The sequence below is a fragment of the Berghia stephanieae genome, chromosome 3 (genome assembly GCF_034508935.2).
Source record: "Berghia stephanieae isolate SIO BIC M18660-M18661 chromosome 3, UCSD_Bste_1.3, whole genome shotgun sequence".
Taxonomy (NCBI): domain Eukaryota; kingdom Metazoa; phylum Mollusca; class Gastropoda; order Nudibranchia; family Aeolidiidae; genus Berghia; species Berghia stephanieae.
The window spans coordinates 51,847,179-51,865,138 of record NC_088362.1 but is presented as its reverse complement, the minus strand read 5'-3'; the positions used below and the strand labels follow the sequence as shown (position 1 = coordinate 51,865,138).

The 17,960-nt window shown below is 33.4% G+C and overlaps 1 protein-coding gene across 1 annotated transcript in view; it reads left to right on the top strand.

Annotated features, from left to right (window-relative positions):
• The window catches only part of LOC144967969 (uncharacterized), a 25,572-nt gene extending 11,113 nt beyond the window's left edge, over window positions 1-14,459 (top strand). The window contains exons 9-20 of the mRNA XM_078905796.1: window positions 537-628; window positions 1,373-1,534; window positions 2,223-2,418; window positions 2,992-3,535; window positions 5,642-5,748; window positions 6,446-6,571; window positions 7,484-7,785; window positions 8,285-8,487; window positions 9,910-10,006; window positions 10,776-10,934; window positions 11,589-11,650; window positions 13,210-14,459. Of these exons, the coding sequence (XP_078761922.1) occupies window positions 537-628; window positions 1,373-1,534; window positions 2,223-2,418; window positions 2,992-3,535; window positions 5,642-5,748; window positions 6,446-6,571; window positions 7,484-7,785; window positions 8,285-8,487; window positions 9,910-10,006; window positions 10,776-10,934; window positions 11,589-11,650; window positions 13,210-13,269 (2,110 nt within the window). The 3' untranslated portion in view covers window positions 13,270-14,459. The remainder of the gene's footprint in view (window positions 1-536; window positions 629-1,372; window positions 1,535-2,222; window positions 2,419-2,991; window positions 3,536-5,641; window positions 5,749-6,445; window positions 6,572-7,483; window positions 7,786-8,284; window positions 8,488-9,909; window positions 10,007-10,775; window positions 10,935-11,588; window positions 11,651-13,209) is intronic.
• The last annotated feature ends 3,501 nt before the right edge of the window (window positions 14,460-17,960 follow it).

Here is a 17,960-nt window from a genome sequence, read left to right as displayed (position 1 = left end):
CCATGTACAAAAGTAAGGAGTAACGATGTATGTCAAGACGAGGGAGAGGAATTTAAAAGTTTAATACCCAGACTGTTTAGTTTGTAGTTTTTATTTTTTTAGAGCAGTTTAGTATGTTACTTCCACTCTATTGTCACAAGAAGGAAGCATATCATTTTTACAGGGATTCAAACCCACAGCCCCCTGATCCAAAATAGAGTTACATATCATTGTACCAATAGTTCGTCTTTCAATATAAACAAGTTTTTCTGTATTTGTTTATATCGATTTAATTCCATCCATTAATGGAAGTAATGCAATTGATTTTTGCACATATGTTTAATTTTATTTATACTTTGCGTTCAGGTAAAATACTCCAAATATCCGCCAGCCAGATAAATTGTACCAACACACAGAACTGTGTTTAACCTTGAACATTTATAGTATAATTGATGTGATTTAGTAAATAGTAACCACTAAGATAGCTGTCTAAAAACAAAAACAAAAACAAAGAGCCAAGTGACGTCATTCTTTTCCCTTCTATACTCCCAATTCAGGAAAGTGAGAGCGCTTTCTTTGACAATTCTAGAACAGTTGCTTTCTACACAGAATGTAGTGCAGGCCCGCCAGTTCATGGAGTGTAATTCAGGTTTGTTGTTTAGAAATGTCTTAAGTGAAAAATAGTCACAGTGATACTAAGCTGTGGACTTGAACAGCTTCAAAAAAGAACAAAATATCAACCACGGAACGGTTTGAACTCAAAATCCTTCTTCAAAACTAAAGACAACAAAACCATTAATCTTTGACAACATTAAGGTTTTTATTGTTTTTTAATTGTCTGAAGAAAGGTTTTGATCCCAAAATGTTGTGTGCTTGTCATTTTGTTCTTTTTTCAAGCTGATAAATTCATATTTGTTCATTAAAATTTAAGTGAATAATAAATTTTTATTTAAATAAGGCATGTCTTATCAATATCTATAGGAAATGAAATGGGTTCATGAAAATCGTAAATCCAGTCTCGGTATCATTTGTAGTGAGTGTAAAATGTTATTTGGACCACCATTGTTTAAGACGCTAGTCCTTAGATAAACTTCCATTTGCTGAGAGTACATTTTTATATCCCTTGCATTTGTACTGAATATCGAAGGTGTAAAGGCATTGCTTTATGTAGGAAATGAAAACAGCATCATCGTTATCATCAAAAAAAATTTCCTCTAAAAACAATGTATTAATTTATCACTTTTTCAATGAATGTTTATATAATGTTAATTTTTGTATGTTTTTTTTTTCAAATAAAATGTCAAACCCACAAATTACAGCGCTCTACCAACTGAGCTATTGGTATCACAGCACTTAGCTTAATATTAGTCATCTTCTCTTCTTCTATCCAAAGAGAGCATGTTTTATACAAAAGTCACAAGGCATCCATCAAAGTATATTTCAAAGGAGGACAGGGTGAGCTCACCCACAAGGCGTAAAAGTCGAGCTGAAGCATTACTATGGCAGCATTTTGACACTATGATAGCAGACCTTATTGTCTTGTTGGAGAGAGAAGGTAAGTAGAGCTCAACATTACAGACTTCAGATCTACTACTCTTTATTGCTGTTTATATGATATATATATATATTTTTGTTTTTGGGTGAATAAGGGTTTGTGCCCAACATGTTTTTTTTTTTTCTTTTATTAATTTTTAAAAGTTGTTTTATTGATATTTACTCAATATTGTCGAAGGATATCAGTCCAAAATACACGGTTTTCTGATTTAACAATAATGCTAATTTGAATACTCACTTGTATATAATTGTTTGGGTTTTCTAAGTTGTGATATAATTGGATTATTGTATGACAAATTAAAATACTTTTCATCATCATCATCATCATCATCATCATCATCATCATCATCATCATCATCATCATCATCATCATCATCATCATCATCATTATCATCATAATCATCGTTATATCATCATCATCATCCTTATTATTATTATTATTATTATTATTATTATTATTATTATTATTATTATTATTATTATTATTATTATTATATTATTATTATTATTATTATTATTATTATTATTATTATTGTTATTTTTATTATTATCATTATCATTATTATTATTATTATTATTATTATTATTATTATTATTATTATTATTATTATTATTATTATTATTATTATTATTATTATTATCATTATTATATTTATTTTTATTATTATTGTCATCATCATCTTCACCAGCCTGTATCTACCATGATAAAAAACAGTTGATTTGTGGTCTTAGCCTCATTGGTAGCATCAATGCCGATCAGCTGACTTGCATTTCTTCATTGATTGGTTGTTTCAACAAATTGTGTCAATGGCCAATCCAGCGTCCAAGAAAATCAAGTGGTTCTTTGGGAATAGTTGTCGAGGAAGAATCAGCCAATGATCCATGGTATCCGATTTATATTTAATATAATTAAAAATCTCTCTCATTCATTGCCATTATTGTTGTAGGATGAGGGCCTTTTTGAGATAGGAATTACCTCCTGGGTTGTGAGCTACCAATAAAAAGGTCAATCCTCTCTGTATCTTCCATCCCCATTTCATCTCCAAGATTGTTTTGTCCTGTAATTTATGCACATGGTCTGATGTTTTGGAGTTATAGTGTTATTTAAATTTTGCCATCTCAAATTAGGAAATGTAATAGAATGGATGAAATGGTTAACGCATAGATACATACACACAATTATAAACTTAGAAATGTGCACACATCCCAAAAAAGTATGCGGTGTAACAAGACCATTATAGTGAAAATCGTCAATTTTATATTTTTGTCTTCAATTTCAGATTGTCTTCATTAAAAATATTTTATAGCATTTCAATGTCTCTTTTGATTAAATGGAATCATGTCAACACAATTTTTGAAGACAAAATATGCATTTTTCGAGGAAATGTTTATTTTACATACTCTAATTGCTTTTAAAAATATTTATTTTTTTCATTTAATTTACCTCTCTATCGACAGGAAAGAATTGATCTCCTCCATCAATCGACACCACACTCTCGAAATATGGACTAAAATTGGTCAACATATCATGGCTATTTTTAGACAGGTTAATAAAAGACTCCCCGTGGAAACAACAACCGACAAAATTCAAACTCCAAACAATAAAAATAGGGATAAATCTTGCACATCCTCACGGTGTCAAAATAATGGTGATCCAAGTGCATACATCCACCAGAAAGAGAAAGTGAAACCATCGATAAAAGTTAACCTAAGTTCCTTCTTACACCCTGAAGAATACAGTCTGCTGATGAAATTGAACGAATTTATCTTAATCATCAGCACAGCTTCGTGCAGCTTTCATATTTCTAGTAGTAAAAATGATGATTGCAGCAGCGATCAGAAAACTATCAGTAAAGACAGAACCGCCATCAAGAAAAATAAAGTAGAACAGGCTGAGAGGGAAGAATTTACCGACAGGAAGTTCTTGCGCTGCCATCTTGTGGAGGAGGGCCTTATGCTGATTGTCAGACAGCTCATCTCACATGACGATGAATCAATTCGGGTTTGTACCAACTGTAACACATAATTGAAGTATTCATTTTTTGTCACTAACAACTTATAAAGAATGGCAATATTTGTATTTGCCCTTATTGTTTTATTTTTTTGATTGAGCTTTTATATAGTGCAATATCCACTAAACATGCTCAAAGCGCTTTACAAGAGGTCCATAACCAACAGCAACATGGAACATGTAGGCATGACGCCTAATAGGCGATATTATATCATTTCCGACAGAGACACCGCTGTTAACGGCCAGGTACTCATTTTACACCTGAGTATGGTGAGAGAATGTGAGTAAAGAGCCTTTTCCAAGGGCTTAACTATGCATAGAGCAAGGCTCGAACCCAGGAACTTCCAATCCGAAGGCAGGTGTCATACCACAAGACCACATAGCCACACAATGTTGGTCATGTAAAGAGTTGTCTAATGACATAACGATGTGTATTCATTTCTTTTCTTATTGATTTTCGTCTTGTATAAAAATTTATAATAAGTATTTGTTTTTAATCAGTTTTTATGGACCAAATCACACAACAGGATCAGCTGAAACTTTTTAAAGAATTTAAAGTTCATTTAGATAACTACTCACATTAACTAATTCTGTCTCTATATTTTTTTGAAAAAAAAAAAAAATGAAATCTGCGTCATGAGTTTGCTTTTAAAGTCAGTATGAAATAAGATATTCCAGATAGCAAAAAGGTATAACAAGTTAGGATGCACAGCATTTAATCAAATTCTCACCAAAACCTGTATTAAGCCATATTAATTATAATGGAGCAAATCGCTCATCAATAGTATGGCAGTCAAATACCTTCAGTTGACACCATTAAAGTTATTTTTTATCCAAGCCAGTTTGTTTTTTTTACTCCGTCCCATCCACAAAAGAGAAAAAAAAGATCAATCATATGAAAGTTGATTTTTACGCTAGTCAAACATTTCAGCAAGATTAGTAGGTAACAAAGAAAGTATTTATGCACCTGCACTTATGTATTGCCATACAATGGCTGAAACTTCTTCAGAACCATAAAGCTCATGGAGCTGGAGTTTAACCTGGTTTCTATAGCGTGAAATGGATAAAATAGCAATTGCTTGCTACCCTTTGGATATGACACTAGTCTATTGCAAAGTACTTAAATAAATAATAAATAAATAAATTCTCTTTATTCATCCCCAAGGGGAAATTTATCTTTAGGGTCTATTCCAAGGGAAGACTGGAATAACCCAGGCATCAGCTGCAGTGCAGCACTGCAAAGTGAGCTAAGCGAGGTGACTTTCTCGAGGCCACACAACGAGGCGGGTAGTCGAACTCGGTCCCTTTTAGGTACAAAGCAAAGACCATACCACTGAGACACTCTACCCCATTTCCGCTGGCGGGACAGAGGGGGGGGGGGGGGGGTTGGAAAAATACCTTGACTGCACCAGGGATCGATCTTGGTCCCTTTGCATGTGAAGCGACTGCTTTACGAACTGAACTATATTGGGACCCTACTAAGGTAAAAAGGAGTGTAGAAAGAGTGTAGGGAGGATGGTATTGTCCTCAACCAGCAATAAGAAGGTCACTGGGTCTTTTGAGATTTTACAACATATTATTATATATATAAGTGTTTTGGTTTGTGCTTGGTCTCCCAGATAAATTTTGTTCATTTCAAGAAATTGCCCACTCACATGAAAATCTTAAATATTTGTACAGAAATAGTAGCTACTCCCATTAGAAATTTAGGCGCATAGCTGAGTTCTTGGAAAAGGCTCTTTACTCACATTCTCTCACCATATTCAGGGTGTGAAATGAGTACCTGGTTGTTAACAGCGTTGTCTCTGTTGGAAAATTGTAATATTGCCTAAATGGCGTTATGTCTCGTTCTATACGTCATGTGTAGTTGTTGATCAGGGACCCTTTGCAAATCTCTTTGAATATGTTTAGTGGATTTTGCGCTATATAAAAGTTCAAGTGTTTTATTTTTTTGTTTTTGTTTTTTTTTCATTTATAAAGGAAAGCTCGAATTACTCATCATCCCCCCCCCCTTTTTTTTTTTAAAGAAAAAGGAAACTAAAGAAATGAATATTTAGATCATGTTTTGCTCTTTACATTTTCTCTCCTTTTCCTCAGAACATGTCAATCACAACCCTTAGAATGTGTGTCCAACCTTTATCAGATAAAGAAAACAGCAATTCAAAAAGCGGACTTTATGTACAGCGACACATCAATAAAACAAGGTGAGATTATTTTGTTTAAATATGATTATCAATGAAATAAATTATGTACTATCACTTTTTTCTTGACATTTCTCTTGAAAATTTTTCTTTGTAGAAAAATAAAATCATTGAAAAATGAATAATGATAATAATGATGATGACGATGATGATAATGAAAACAATACTACTACTACTACTACTACTACTACTACTACTACTACTACTACTACTACTACTACTACTACTACTGCTACTACTACTACTGCTTCTGCTACTACTACTACTACTACTACTACTACTACTACTACTACTACTACTACTACTACTACTACTACTACTATTACTATACTACCACTACAACACCTACTACTACAACTGCTCCTATATTATTATTATTATTATTATTATTATTATTATTATTATTATTATTATATTATTATTATTAATAATAATAATAATAATAATAATAAATAATAATAATAATAATAATAATAATAATAATAATAAATAATAATAAAAATAATAATAATAATAATAATAATAATAATAATAATAAATAATAATAATAATAATAATAATAATAATAATAATAATAATAATAATAATAATAATATTTTTGTGTCTGTTTGCGTTTCTGTGCAAGTATGTGTGTGCATTTTAAATCCAACTGAAACCACATTTACTAGGCATGTATATTTATTTACATTGTCAATTTTAGACCACAATCAGCAACTGGACGGCTCGAGACAGCGTCGAGACATTCAATCAATCAGCAAGTCTTTCAAATGGGTCGTCCTGGCATTGGTAGCAGACCACAGAGTTCTATCCCTTACCTCACATCTCGGTAAGATGAAGTAATTAATGTAAAGTAGACTGGAATACAGTTATAGTTATAGCCTTGTGGTGTGACACATGCTTTTGGCCTGTCGTCCTTATAGGTGAAATGTTGAGTTCTTGGAAAAGCCTCTATATTGTACGGCTATGTGGTCTTATGGTTTGACATTCCCTTATAGATCGGAAGGTTCTGGGTTCAAGCCTCGCTTGGCGCATAGTTGGGTCCTTGGAAAAGGCTCTTTACTCATATTCTCTAATCAGGTGTAAAATGAGTACCTGGCCATTAACAGTGTTGTCTCCGTCGGAAAAACTGTAATATTGCCTTACAGGCGTCATGTCTCGTTCTACATGTTGCATGTTTCTGTTGGTCAGGAATGCTTTGTAAAGCATTTTGAGCATGTTTAGCGGATATTGTACTACTTAGATGTTTTTAAAAATTAAAAATTCACTCATCCCACTCAGGTGTGAAATGAGCACCTTGTCGATAACAGCATTGCTTCTGTTAGAAAAATTTGTAATAGAGCCTAGCAGTAGTTGGTATTATATCTCGTCCTGCATTTTAAGTGTTGCTGTTTGCTTCAGACCCCATGTAATGCGCTATGAGCAAAGCTATATAAGCCATATCAATAATTGATAATAACCATTCATAAATTATCTGTTTAAAGATATTTGAAGCAATGCCAATGAAAATGAAGAAATTTAACAATTGTGAAATAATACACTGAATGACTTTCATCTTCAACTTCAGTCTTAAAAGTCGCAACTTCGTGCAGCCAGAGATAATCACAACTTTGATGGAGGAGATGATAATCAAATTTGTCATATGTATGCATGATTGTTAAAATATTATTTCTCTTTAGATCTCAGTCTCCTGCAATGTAAAATATGAGCTGGTATGAAATACGATCTACAATTTTTCCAGATCAAGATCATCTGCTATGACCACAAGGCCCTCCTCTGCCAGAGTTCCACAATACATCTTATCTGGAGATAATGAAAACAGTAGAGTTTTTAAACGCGCAAGTTCTGCTCGTGATCAGCCTAGCAGTGCCAAATATGAAGTCTTTCACCCTTTGACCCCTAGATCAGAGCAGAAACCACTTTTCCTGCGATCTGGTGAACAAGTGCCTCAATCTAAAGAAAACTCTTGGCCGGCTTCAAGAGGATTCAGTGTTAAAAGCAACAAAACAGTCAGCTTTGATGAAAGGGGGAAAATGGTTAAAGGTAAGTTTCTTCCATCATCCTTGCATTCTACCTCTTGTGTTCTTTTACAATTAATACTGTAGTCCTTCAGAGCCATTGGACCCATGGAGCTGGAGTTTATCGCTATGTACTTTCCACCCGATCTAAAAGTCCCAGCTACTCAATCACTGCTGGGTGGGTAGGGGGGTCAGAAAACAATCTGGACTGCCCCAGTGATTAATCTCAATCCCTTTGCCTGTGAATCGAGTGCTCGGCCAACTGAGATATCAATTTAACCTAAAAAAAGAAAATGTATGAACATATCCAAGTGAATTTGTCATCGCAACTTTTGTATTTTCATAAGAAACAATCACTCTGGCATTTATCCAGGAATTGATATTGGACTGTCACTGTTATCACCAAAAATGGCAAGATCAGATGTAAAGATAGGTGGAAGTAGGAGGAGGAGGGGGAGGAAAAATAGAAGATGGAGAAAATAATGCCTTAATTTTATTTATTTATTTCTTTTATTGAAAAACAGAAATAAGCAACAATGGGGAAGAGGTTGATCCAGAGACAGAACTTGCATCTCCGCTAGACTCCAAAGGGAATATTAGCAACCAGTGTTGTCATCTTGCATTTTTAGTGGCAGGGGAAACCACTCTTATTGGCATCTTCAGCAAAAGTAGAGATGTAAAAAGGAATTGTTTATTCCTCCTTCATGATCTTGTGAAGCATGGCTCAGTAAGTACATTTATTTATTTTTTTTTCATTTAAATTTTGGCCTGATATTATCTAATATCTATTTAAATAGAACATTAGTTTATAGCAAAATAGTTCTTGCCAGATCTAATAAACCCAGCTACTCAATTTATTGGGTGGACAAGTTGGGGGGAGGTAAAATAAATCTCGACTTCACCGGGATTAATCTTGGTCCCTTTGCGGGTGAAGCGAGTGCTCTACCAACTGAACTATCAGGACTTCCAATATCAGATTTTGGAATGAAAAGATATTCATGAAATATCATTTTTTATGACGAAAATCATTGTATTATTCCTATAAGTTAATGTTAAAGCAACCATATTCATTTTTCCCCCTGGGTCTTTGAAAAGTTTGAAAGAAATCGAATACATCAACTAAGCTTGAAAAGCCATAGAAATGAATCAATTAATTATAACCAAATGAGATGGAGATTCCAGTATCCTGTTATGTGTTTCACAGTTATGATCTCAGTACCCTTACATTAACATTCAAACATCAAATCCTCTCATTATTAATCTGCTTCTTAAAATAATATGATCTCCATAAAGATAGAGTACACGCTGGATTTTAGCACACTCTTGGGAGAAGTCAAAAAGTGTATTAGAATCTGAATGTGCTGAAATCCAATGCTCATGGGAGGTAACCAATACAGTCGGTCACCCAGTCCAGCGTGCCATATGGCAGAGTATGCTGGAATTCGGTGTTCTAGAATCCAGTGAGTACTGTACGATACTTAAATGTCAACGAGGACTGCGTGTGTCAATCTGGGATTATGTCGGAATGAACTAGATGAAAAAAAATACAACTAAAAATCAAAAGGATTAGATTTAAGAAATTTAAGTTTTACTTCACTCTTTTTAATGAATACATTCATTTTAACTTTTTTTTTTTAAAGATATAAAATAAAGTAAACATTGCTTCTATCTTCTCAATGAATGCATTCATTTTAACTTTTTCTTTAAAAATTATAGAATAAGGTAAACATTACTTTACGGTTATCTTATGAATGCATTCATTTTAACTCTTTTTGAAATAAATATTAAATAAGGCAAACGTTACTTCATCGTTCTCTATGAATGCAATCATTTTTAACTCAGTTAAAAAAAAAGATAAGTAAGGTATACATTCCAATTCAAGCTTCTGATTCACCTCGATATAATACCGTTTTGGGATGACTAGTCATATATTATGGTAATATAAAATGCACTCAAGAAATCTTTTTGTTTTGAGACTGAAATAAATTTTCATCTCTATAATTGTAAACGGATTTAAACTTTGACTTTTCTTTTTTTTTTTTACACATTTTATATTTGCTTTATATTTAAGTTTGACATGTTGAGAAAAAAATTACGGGTTTATAGCACATGACATAATCTCCTTTCTTTCATTTTGTTTGTCTCACAGCATGAGATCCATATGAAATTGTCCAAGCTTGGTTGTGTGTCAAAGTTAGTGGATTTCCTCCGAGTCAACGATGATGATGAACTGTTAGAGGTGTCAGGTAAAGTGTGTAACTTATAAGATGCTCCCTTATTCATACAGTGTTTATGGAAGCTCTGTAATAATAACCTCGATGATGATGATGATGATGATAATGCTGATGAAGATGATGATGATGAGGATGATGGTGATGATGATGATGATGATGATGATGATGATGATGATGATGATGATGATGATGATGATGATGAGGATGATGGTGATGATGATGATGATGATGATAATGATGATGATGATGATGATCGTAATAATGATGATGATGACATAACATTTGTATAGAACATTTTCTTAATAAAGTCTCGCACAATGCACTTAAAATTTTCGCTCATACAGCTATCAGGATGTCTTCTTAAAATATTTATGCATATATTAAAGTATTGAAAATTGAGCTCTAATTCTTACAGATTGATTTATTAGAGAGATAAATAATTACTTGGTCCTATATCTTACTTTCATTTTTCAAATGAATGCAATTCACCCTCCAAATATTTTTGAAGAATTAATTTTTAATCATATTATGCTGGAAACTTAACAGCAAAGTTTACTTACATGTGCACACATATACACACATACACCCCCCCCCCCCACACACAGACACACCCCCCCCCACACACACACAGACACACACACACACAGACACACACACACACACACACACACACCCACACACACTTCTGCTAATGAATTCAGCTCAAATTCGTTAAAAAGAGATACTTGAAAAGACAAAACAAACCTTGAACAAATTTTAAACATTTACATTTATATTGCAGGTCTTATCATCACCCGAATGATGATTTCAAGTGATCGTCGATTATGTCAATTGTTTAACCGACACGGGGGCACAAACGTTCTGATGGCACTGTTGAAGAAATACCAGGGAACTCCCTTAAAACAAGAAGTGTGTTCAACCTTGAATGCGGTCAATAACAGTACGTACTCATTATAATATACTAACCTAGACATTGGTCTAACCCATATGAAAAGATACCCAATCCTTCAAAACACTACATAGCTGTCCGTTACATACCGCTTTATTTGCACCATTTCAAATCATCTTCTTCTTGCAAAGACCTTTTTCTGTTGTTAGTCCCCCCCACCCCAATCCCTACATTTATTTTTCAAGATAGTTGACGTGGGGTGCCTTTTTTCCCCCCAAAAAGAGAATATTTGTCTTATCAACCTCTTTTTAAAAAAGTGTATTCGAATTTTTAAAAGCATTCCAACCCTTGTTAATACATGCAATTTTTGTAGAGATTTAATGGTAGCTTATATATTAAATTTTATCCGATTTTACATTATTACATTATTCCAACCTCTTACTTTGCCTACAATATTGTCTTGTTTTTTTTCAGCAATGTAATAATTCATGGTCCTTTAAATGATACAATTCAGACTTCTTAAATAGTTGAAATGTAATAATTCAGGCTCTAAAATAATGGAAATATAATAATTCAGGCTTGTTGAATAGTAGTAGAGTAGTCTAAAGATTTGCGCACATCAATATCTCACGAAATATCTGATTTGATAGAGACATCTGGTAAATGTCATTTACTGTTCATCTTTTTCTGTTTCTTATACTCTAGTTATGCACCCGTCGTCGTCAGAAGACTTGGACAATAGGGGTCCAAAGGATGCGTGGGAACATGTGAGTACAATGTTTGTGTTATCAAATCTTTTTTTACCATGTCGGACACGACGTTGGAGATCATGGTTCGCCAGCTCTCTCTCTCTTCTGCGAGTTTCGCACATTGATTTATGGGGCTTCCTACATACGCTGCGACATTTCCAAGCCAGCTTGTCCTTCTTCGTCCTCGACCACGCTTGCCTTCTATCTTTCCCTCTGCAATGGTCTTCTGTAGTGAGTTGTGCCTTCTGATGTGGCCGAAATATCAGGTTATCCTCTTTCTAATAGTTGAAATGATCGTTGTTGATGTTATTCCTAAAGTTTGGAGTACTTGATGATTTGTTTTCTTTTCCTTCCAGGATACCCTTGCAATTCTTCTATAGGTCCACATCTCAAATGCTCTGAGTTTCTTTTCTATGCACATAGAATTGTCATGATGATTCTTATTTTTAGCTACAGGTAAATTACCATTATCATTTATAATATTCGAAAACAGGGATTGAATGTTTAGTCACAAAAAAGAGAATACAGAGCAGTTGCTTGGGACCCCTACCTGAAAGAGAATATTCAAAAACTTGAGAGAGTCCAGAGACAAGGTGCCTGGTTCATAACTGGAGACTATAAAAGCAGAACCCCAGGATGCATGACAAAAAAGTTAGAAGAAAGAAACCTCATCAGCCTCCAACAAAGAAGAAAAGAAACCCGTCTGTCATTCATGTTCAATATTATAACAGATCAAATACCATCAATAAAGGCAGACTCCTTTTTCACGCCACGGCCAAAGAAAAGAAAAATCCGAGCACTCACTTTTGCCAACCACATAACCGAAAACTCCATTGAGAGATACGCCACAAACAATTCGAACTGCTTCAAAATCCCACAGACAAGAACACTACAGAAATTCTTTCTTCATTAGAACTATCTCGGAGTGGAATGGGCTGGATGAACTGGTCATCATGGCACCACACCTAAACGATTTCAAGGCCCGACTGACATGGGCCCGCGCCCAATGAGGACGCCGCTGAAATACAACCAGACCATTGGTTTCTTCAGCGCCAACCATACAGATACAGATACAAAAACACCATGGAAACAAAGCAATGGCAACATATGGCAAACTTTGCGGTTAAAAATAAAGTTCTACACATTTGAAGACACTGCAAGGAGTCATACAAAGTGCAAAGAAATCAAATCTATATTTGAATTCCTCGTTAAACCTTCAAGAATTTGAATTAATAACACAGGAAGATATCTGAAAACATCAATAATTCCAACGTTTTGACATGGCAAATTTTTATGTCCTGTGATGGGTTGCTTGCAAAAATCTGAAATTACACACTAGTTAATATAGAGCAAACCGATATCAAATTAAAGATAAATTAAAAGATCTATTCTTTTAAGACTTGTATGTTGATATAGTAGTGTATGTGCGGGATCAGTACACAGTTTGAGTGACAGGGATGTTCATGTAGCACGTGGTATCAAATGATGGTACAGTCCTAACTAGATGTATGTAATTTACATCAGACATCACGTTGACTAGTAATATTTAAAAATGATGTTTCTCTCTACTTTCACAGATTATGCAGAGATGGACCCAGGAAGACGAAGTTGTGAACGTGCTTAAACAATTTCTGTAAAAATGAGATGTATTTGGCGGATGAATTGTGATTAATATCTCCCTATTGTTATACCTGGAGATTTCTGTAGTCGACTTTAGATTTGAACGTTAGAAAAAATCAAACATTATGTTATTGGTGATGCTCTTCTTTAATGGTATTGTTGTTATCATGGTTGTTGTTGTTATTGTTGTTGTTGCTATTGCTGTTGCTTCTGTTGCTGCTACTGTTGTTGATGATGATGATGATAGTGGTGGTGGTGATGGTGATGAGATATTGACTTGGTCAACGAGCTAAAAGTGATTTTTTTTTCCACATTCTGATATTTGAACTCTGATATTGGCTCAACTCTCTAAAACATAGATTTTATATTTTTGAAAATGAAAAAATTAACACAAACATAACATAGAGAGCTTTAAATCATATCGGCAACTCAAATGTTATTTGATCCCAATGAATCCTTTTTTAATAATAATTTTCATCATAATGATGATGATGATGATGATCATCATCATCACCAACAATTATAAGGGCATTAACCTCATCAACAACATATTATTTCTTTCAGTGGTGTAATTTCATTACAACCATATAACAAGAAATTAGAAAAAACCTTTAGAATATTTATGTAATTTTATTGTTCATATTTCATTTGTAAAATATATGCATGTTCACAAAACGTTTACATATTTTATAAAGTAACATCGTTTTGAACAAGAAAAGTTAAATCAAAACATTATTCATATATGTATCTTTCATTGTATTCTAAGAAACGATCTTGGATGTAAAAATCACATTTTCTCATTTCATCAGCAAAATATATCTGATTCAAGATTTGGTTGTATCTTTCATTGTATCAAAGAAACACAGTCTTGAATGTAAAAATCACATTTCGACAGCAAAATATATGTGAATAAAGATATGGTTGTATTTTTCGTTCTATTCAAAGAAATACGGCCTTGAACTGAATGTAAAAATCACATTTTCTCATTTCAAGAGTAAAATATATCTGATTCAAGATTTGATAATATGCGATTCATTGTTTATTTAATGCTTCTGACACTGCTTTGATGAACTTCATAAAAACATAATTTATTACAAACTCGAATTCAAATGATTATGACGTATTTAACAGATTAGAATCAAGCGTCAGCAGTCATCGTTGCTGAACAAATACACATTAAATTACATGATATAGATAAATAAATAAATAGTTTATTCATTCACTTTATCTATAGATAAATTTCTGCATTCACACACATGTTTTGACAGCTTCTTGATGGTGTAACTTTATTTTTGTACTCTTAAGATTATATAATCAATCTTTTGGAATGTCGTCTCGCTCTCTTTGAGATTCTACATAACCTTTTGTGTCATTCAACATGATATGCGATTATAATGAAGATAGCAAGGATGGTGATGATGATGTTATTACTGCTGCTGCTAATGATGATGTTGATGATGATGATGATGTTATTACTACTGCTGCTAATGATGTTGTTGTTGATGATGACGATGATGATGATGATGATGATGATGATGATGATGATTATGAAGATGATGACTATTGTGTGATAACCTTCCTGGAGCCCAAGAATGATAATTTTTTTCCCCCGATAAAAAGATTATTTGAGCATTGTAATTTTTTATACTCACAGTCTTTTAACTCACCGAATCTATCAGTGTTTAAAAGCAAACTGTCTGTCTCTTAAAATTTATCTTTTCAAACATATATTTTAAAAATATATATACATATATATATATATAAATAAAAGGGAACATTTTCATGGTTTTGACTGTTCACAATGCTTTATGCAGACTATTTAAAATCAATCCCATTTTAAAACGTACAAATTGTCTCTTAAATTTTCTTTTTGTACTGGCACGGTGAATAGCTTTCAATCACTGCAGTTGCCAAGTTTAATTCATATATCTGAGTCGAGTGGGGTAATGTTTGTAAAATGCCTTACCAAAGGGTACGACTCTGGAGCCAGAGTTTTGCAATCATTGTCACTAAACATGCTACCAACCACAATCAACATTTCTTGACTTTATCTATTTTTACAAGAGAGACACTGTGGCCTTTAATCTAAAGCTAACACCTTCCAATATGTTTTCCATTAGCTTTGAAAGTCTTTTTTCTTCCTTTTGTTTTGGAGGGGGGGGGGGGGGTTAAATTGTAAAAATGTCAAGAAATAAGTGTCTCATTTTAAATTTTAAATCATAGTTCTTTTCCTATGAATATATTTTAGAGTGGTAAATATTTCAAAGTGATTTTTAAAAATAGCGCCACGATTTATTCCCTATCTTTTTTTTTTTCAATTGTTTTGTTGCCATGTTGTTTTAAAATTATTTTTTTATGTAACACTCTCTACTGTATGTTTCTTTTATTTCTTAAGATCTTATACCTACTTTTTTATGTTGGAATTTGAAGTGATTTACAATTTTTTTAATATCGCTTTATATGTCTTTCAATTTCAATACTTTTGTATTGCATTTTATTTACTGGAATTATGAATCACAAAATACTAGGCGTAATGGATAACAATTAGACTACAGTGTGGTTTGACCTCAAGATTCGTCTCGGATTTCGAAGTCTAGTATTGGAAAGATGGTGATAATCCCTTGAGAAATACTTGTTTTATAAAATGGTGTCGGATAGGCTTAATTCAAAGTTTGATATTTAAATAAATCAAATACAGTTTATTTTTAATTTAGCCAATGCCTTGGTCCAATCTTCCATGTCAATGACACCATGTATACATTTTTTAAATTGTCATAAAATATGAAACGTCCCTTCCAGAAATTTAATCTTTTAAAAAAGCAATCCTATGTATCATCATAGATATAACGTAGCGCCATAATGCATTATTGTGCATCCAATTTTCAATTCTATGATATTTTGGAAGTATGTCTCTTTTCTCATTCCATAAAAAAACTGTTGTTTTCGATTCCGAACTTTATTTATGGACCTTTTTATATTATATATCTGTAATTAGATAATGTCTTGTGATATTTAAAGTAGATAAATGTAAGAGCACAATAAGTCAATTGTGTACAGCGATATTCCCCAATCCTTGGGGCATCGATCAGTGGAGGTCAGGGGTCATGCGATATGCAGACCTCATTTCTCTACAAGCCAGTGGTGGAGTAATAACGAATTTTGAATCTGGAGAACCTTGGACCAAATTTTGCTTGATTTTGGAAATATGTTTTTGGGACCTCAGAGTTTTAACAGCTTTATTTCATATTTTACAATCTCAAATGAATTTTGAATTGGATATTCTATTGCCTTTAAAAAACATTTTGAAAGTCGATTTCAGCTAAAACCTCTAACCTTTTTTAAAAAAAATCTATCACACCTTTGAAGTATGACTTTCGAGGAGCTTACTAAGGTAGTCTCTCCATTTATGTTGTCTTGCCACGCATAAATATTTGCCATTTAATTCTTTCTTGATCACCAAAAGTGACCTGCATGGCCATAATCTTGTATCATGGTTGAAATTGAAATTATCACCCCCAATACGATTCAGCCCATGACGAAGGCGCCCAATTGGCCCAATTGAAAAATGAGGTAAATAATCTTTAAAATCAAGGCGAAGCAAAGTACCAAATCTTTCAAGACAATTCAATTGTGTCATGTTTTTCAAAAAGGAAAATCAAATCAATGCCATGCAAGTATATTGGAGACAATCAGAATAATGCACTAAAGTTGATAAGGTTTTTTTATGTGTAGCGTGGCTCGGCGGTACGGTCTTTGCTTCGTACCCGAAAGGTACCGAGTTCGATCACCCGCTGCTGCGTTTTGTGGCCTTGAGCAAGTCACCTCGCCCTAGCTCAATTTGCGGCGTTATACTGCGGCTGACGCCTGGTTTATTCCAGTCTTCCCTTGGAATAGACCCTAGAGACAAATTTACCCTATGGGATGAATAAAGGGAATTTTATTCATTTATTTTTTAATTTTTTTTATCAACGCTCATTTTGTTATATGTTGTGATCTAAATTCTAGTCCATTCTTTGCCTTTCTTTGATATTATATAATGTCATCAAAATGCTGAATTGTTATTTTACTTATTTACGCTATAGGGTAGAGATTACAATCTCACATCACAATCACATAGAAAAACGAAGTCGTCATGCACTTTTGAATACGAATTTAACTATGTGATTTCAAAACTTTCCTGATCGCTACACACACACACACACACACACACAAGCACACCCCCCCCCCCCACACACACACAGGACAACAGTTTATTTCAATGTATTACTTGATATATGAAACGAGCACTGCTATCATTTTTTCTTTCAATTTGACCAGTTAGTTCTGAAATCCCTGAATTAATTTGACGCCTAACTAGTTAACAAATGTCAAACGTGAAACTTTTAAATCACTTTGAGACTTTTTGACAGGATGAGATTCATTTCAATTTATTGATGTCAATGGACAATTGATGAAAAAATAATTTGGCCAAAATAAAATGTTTCCTTTGAAGAAGACAGATTATAGTATGAATCTCCAATTCTTAACCGCAGGATAAGAGATATCCATGTTTATTGTCTTCAGTCTCCGCAAGTTTTAAAAGCGTTTACTTTTTTAATCAGCGTTATTTCATCTGCGGGCTATATTCTTATGTCCGCGTTTTTGTATTTATTTACAAGTAGAGCTTGTGTGTTTTGGTCAATAGAAATTTCTCTTTGTGATATATCTA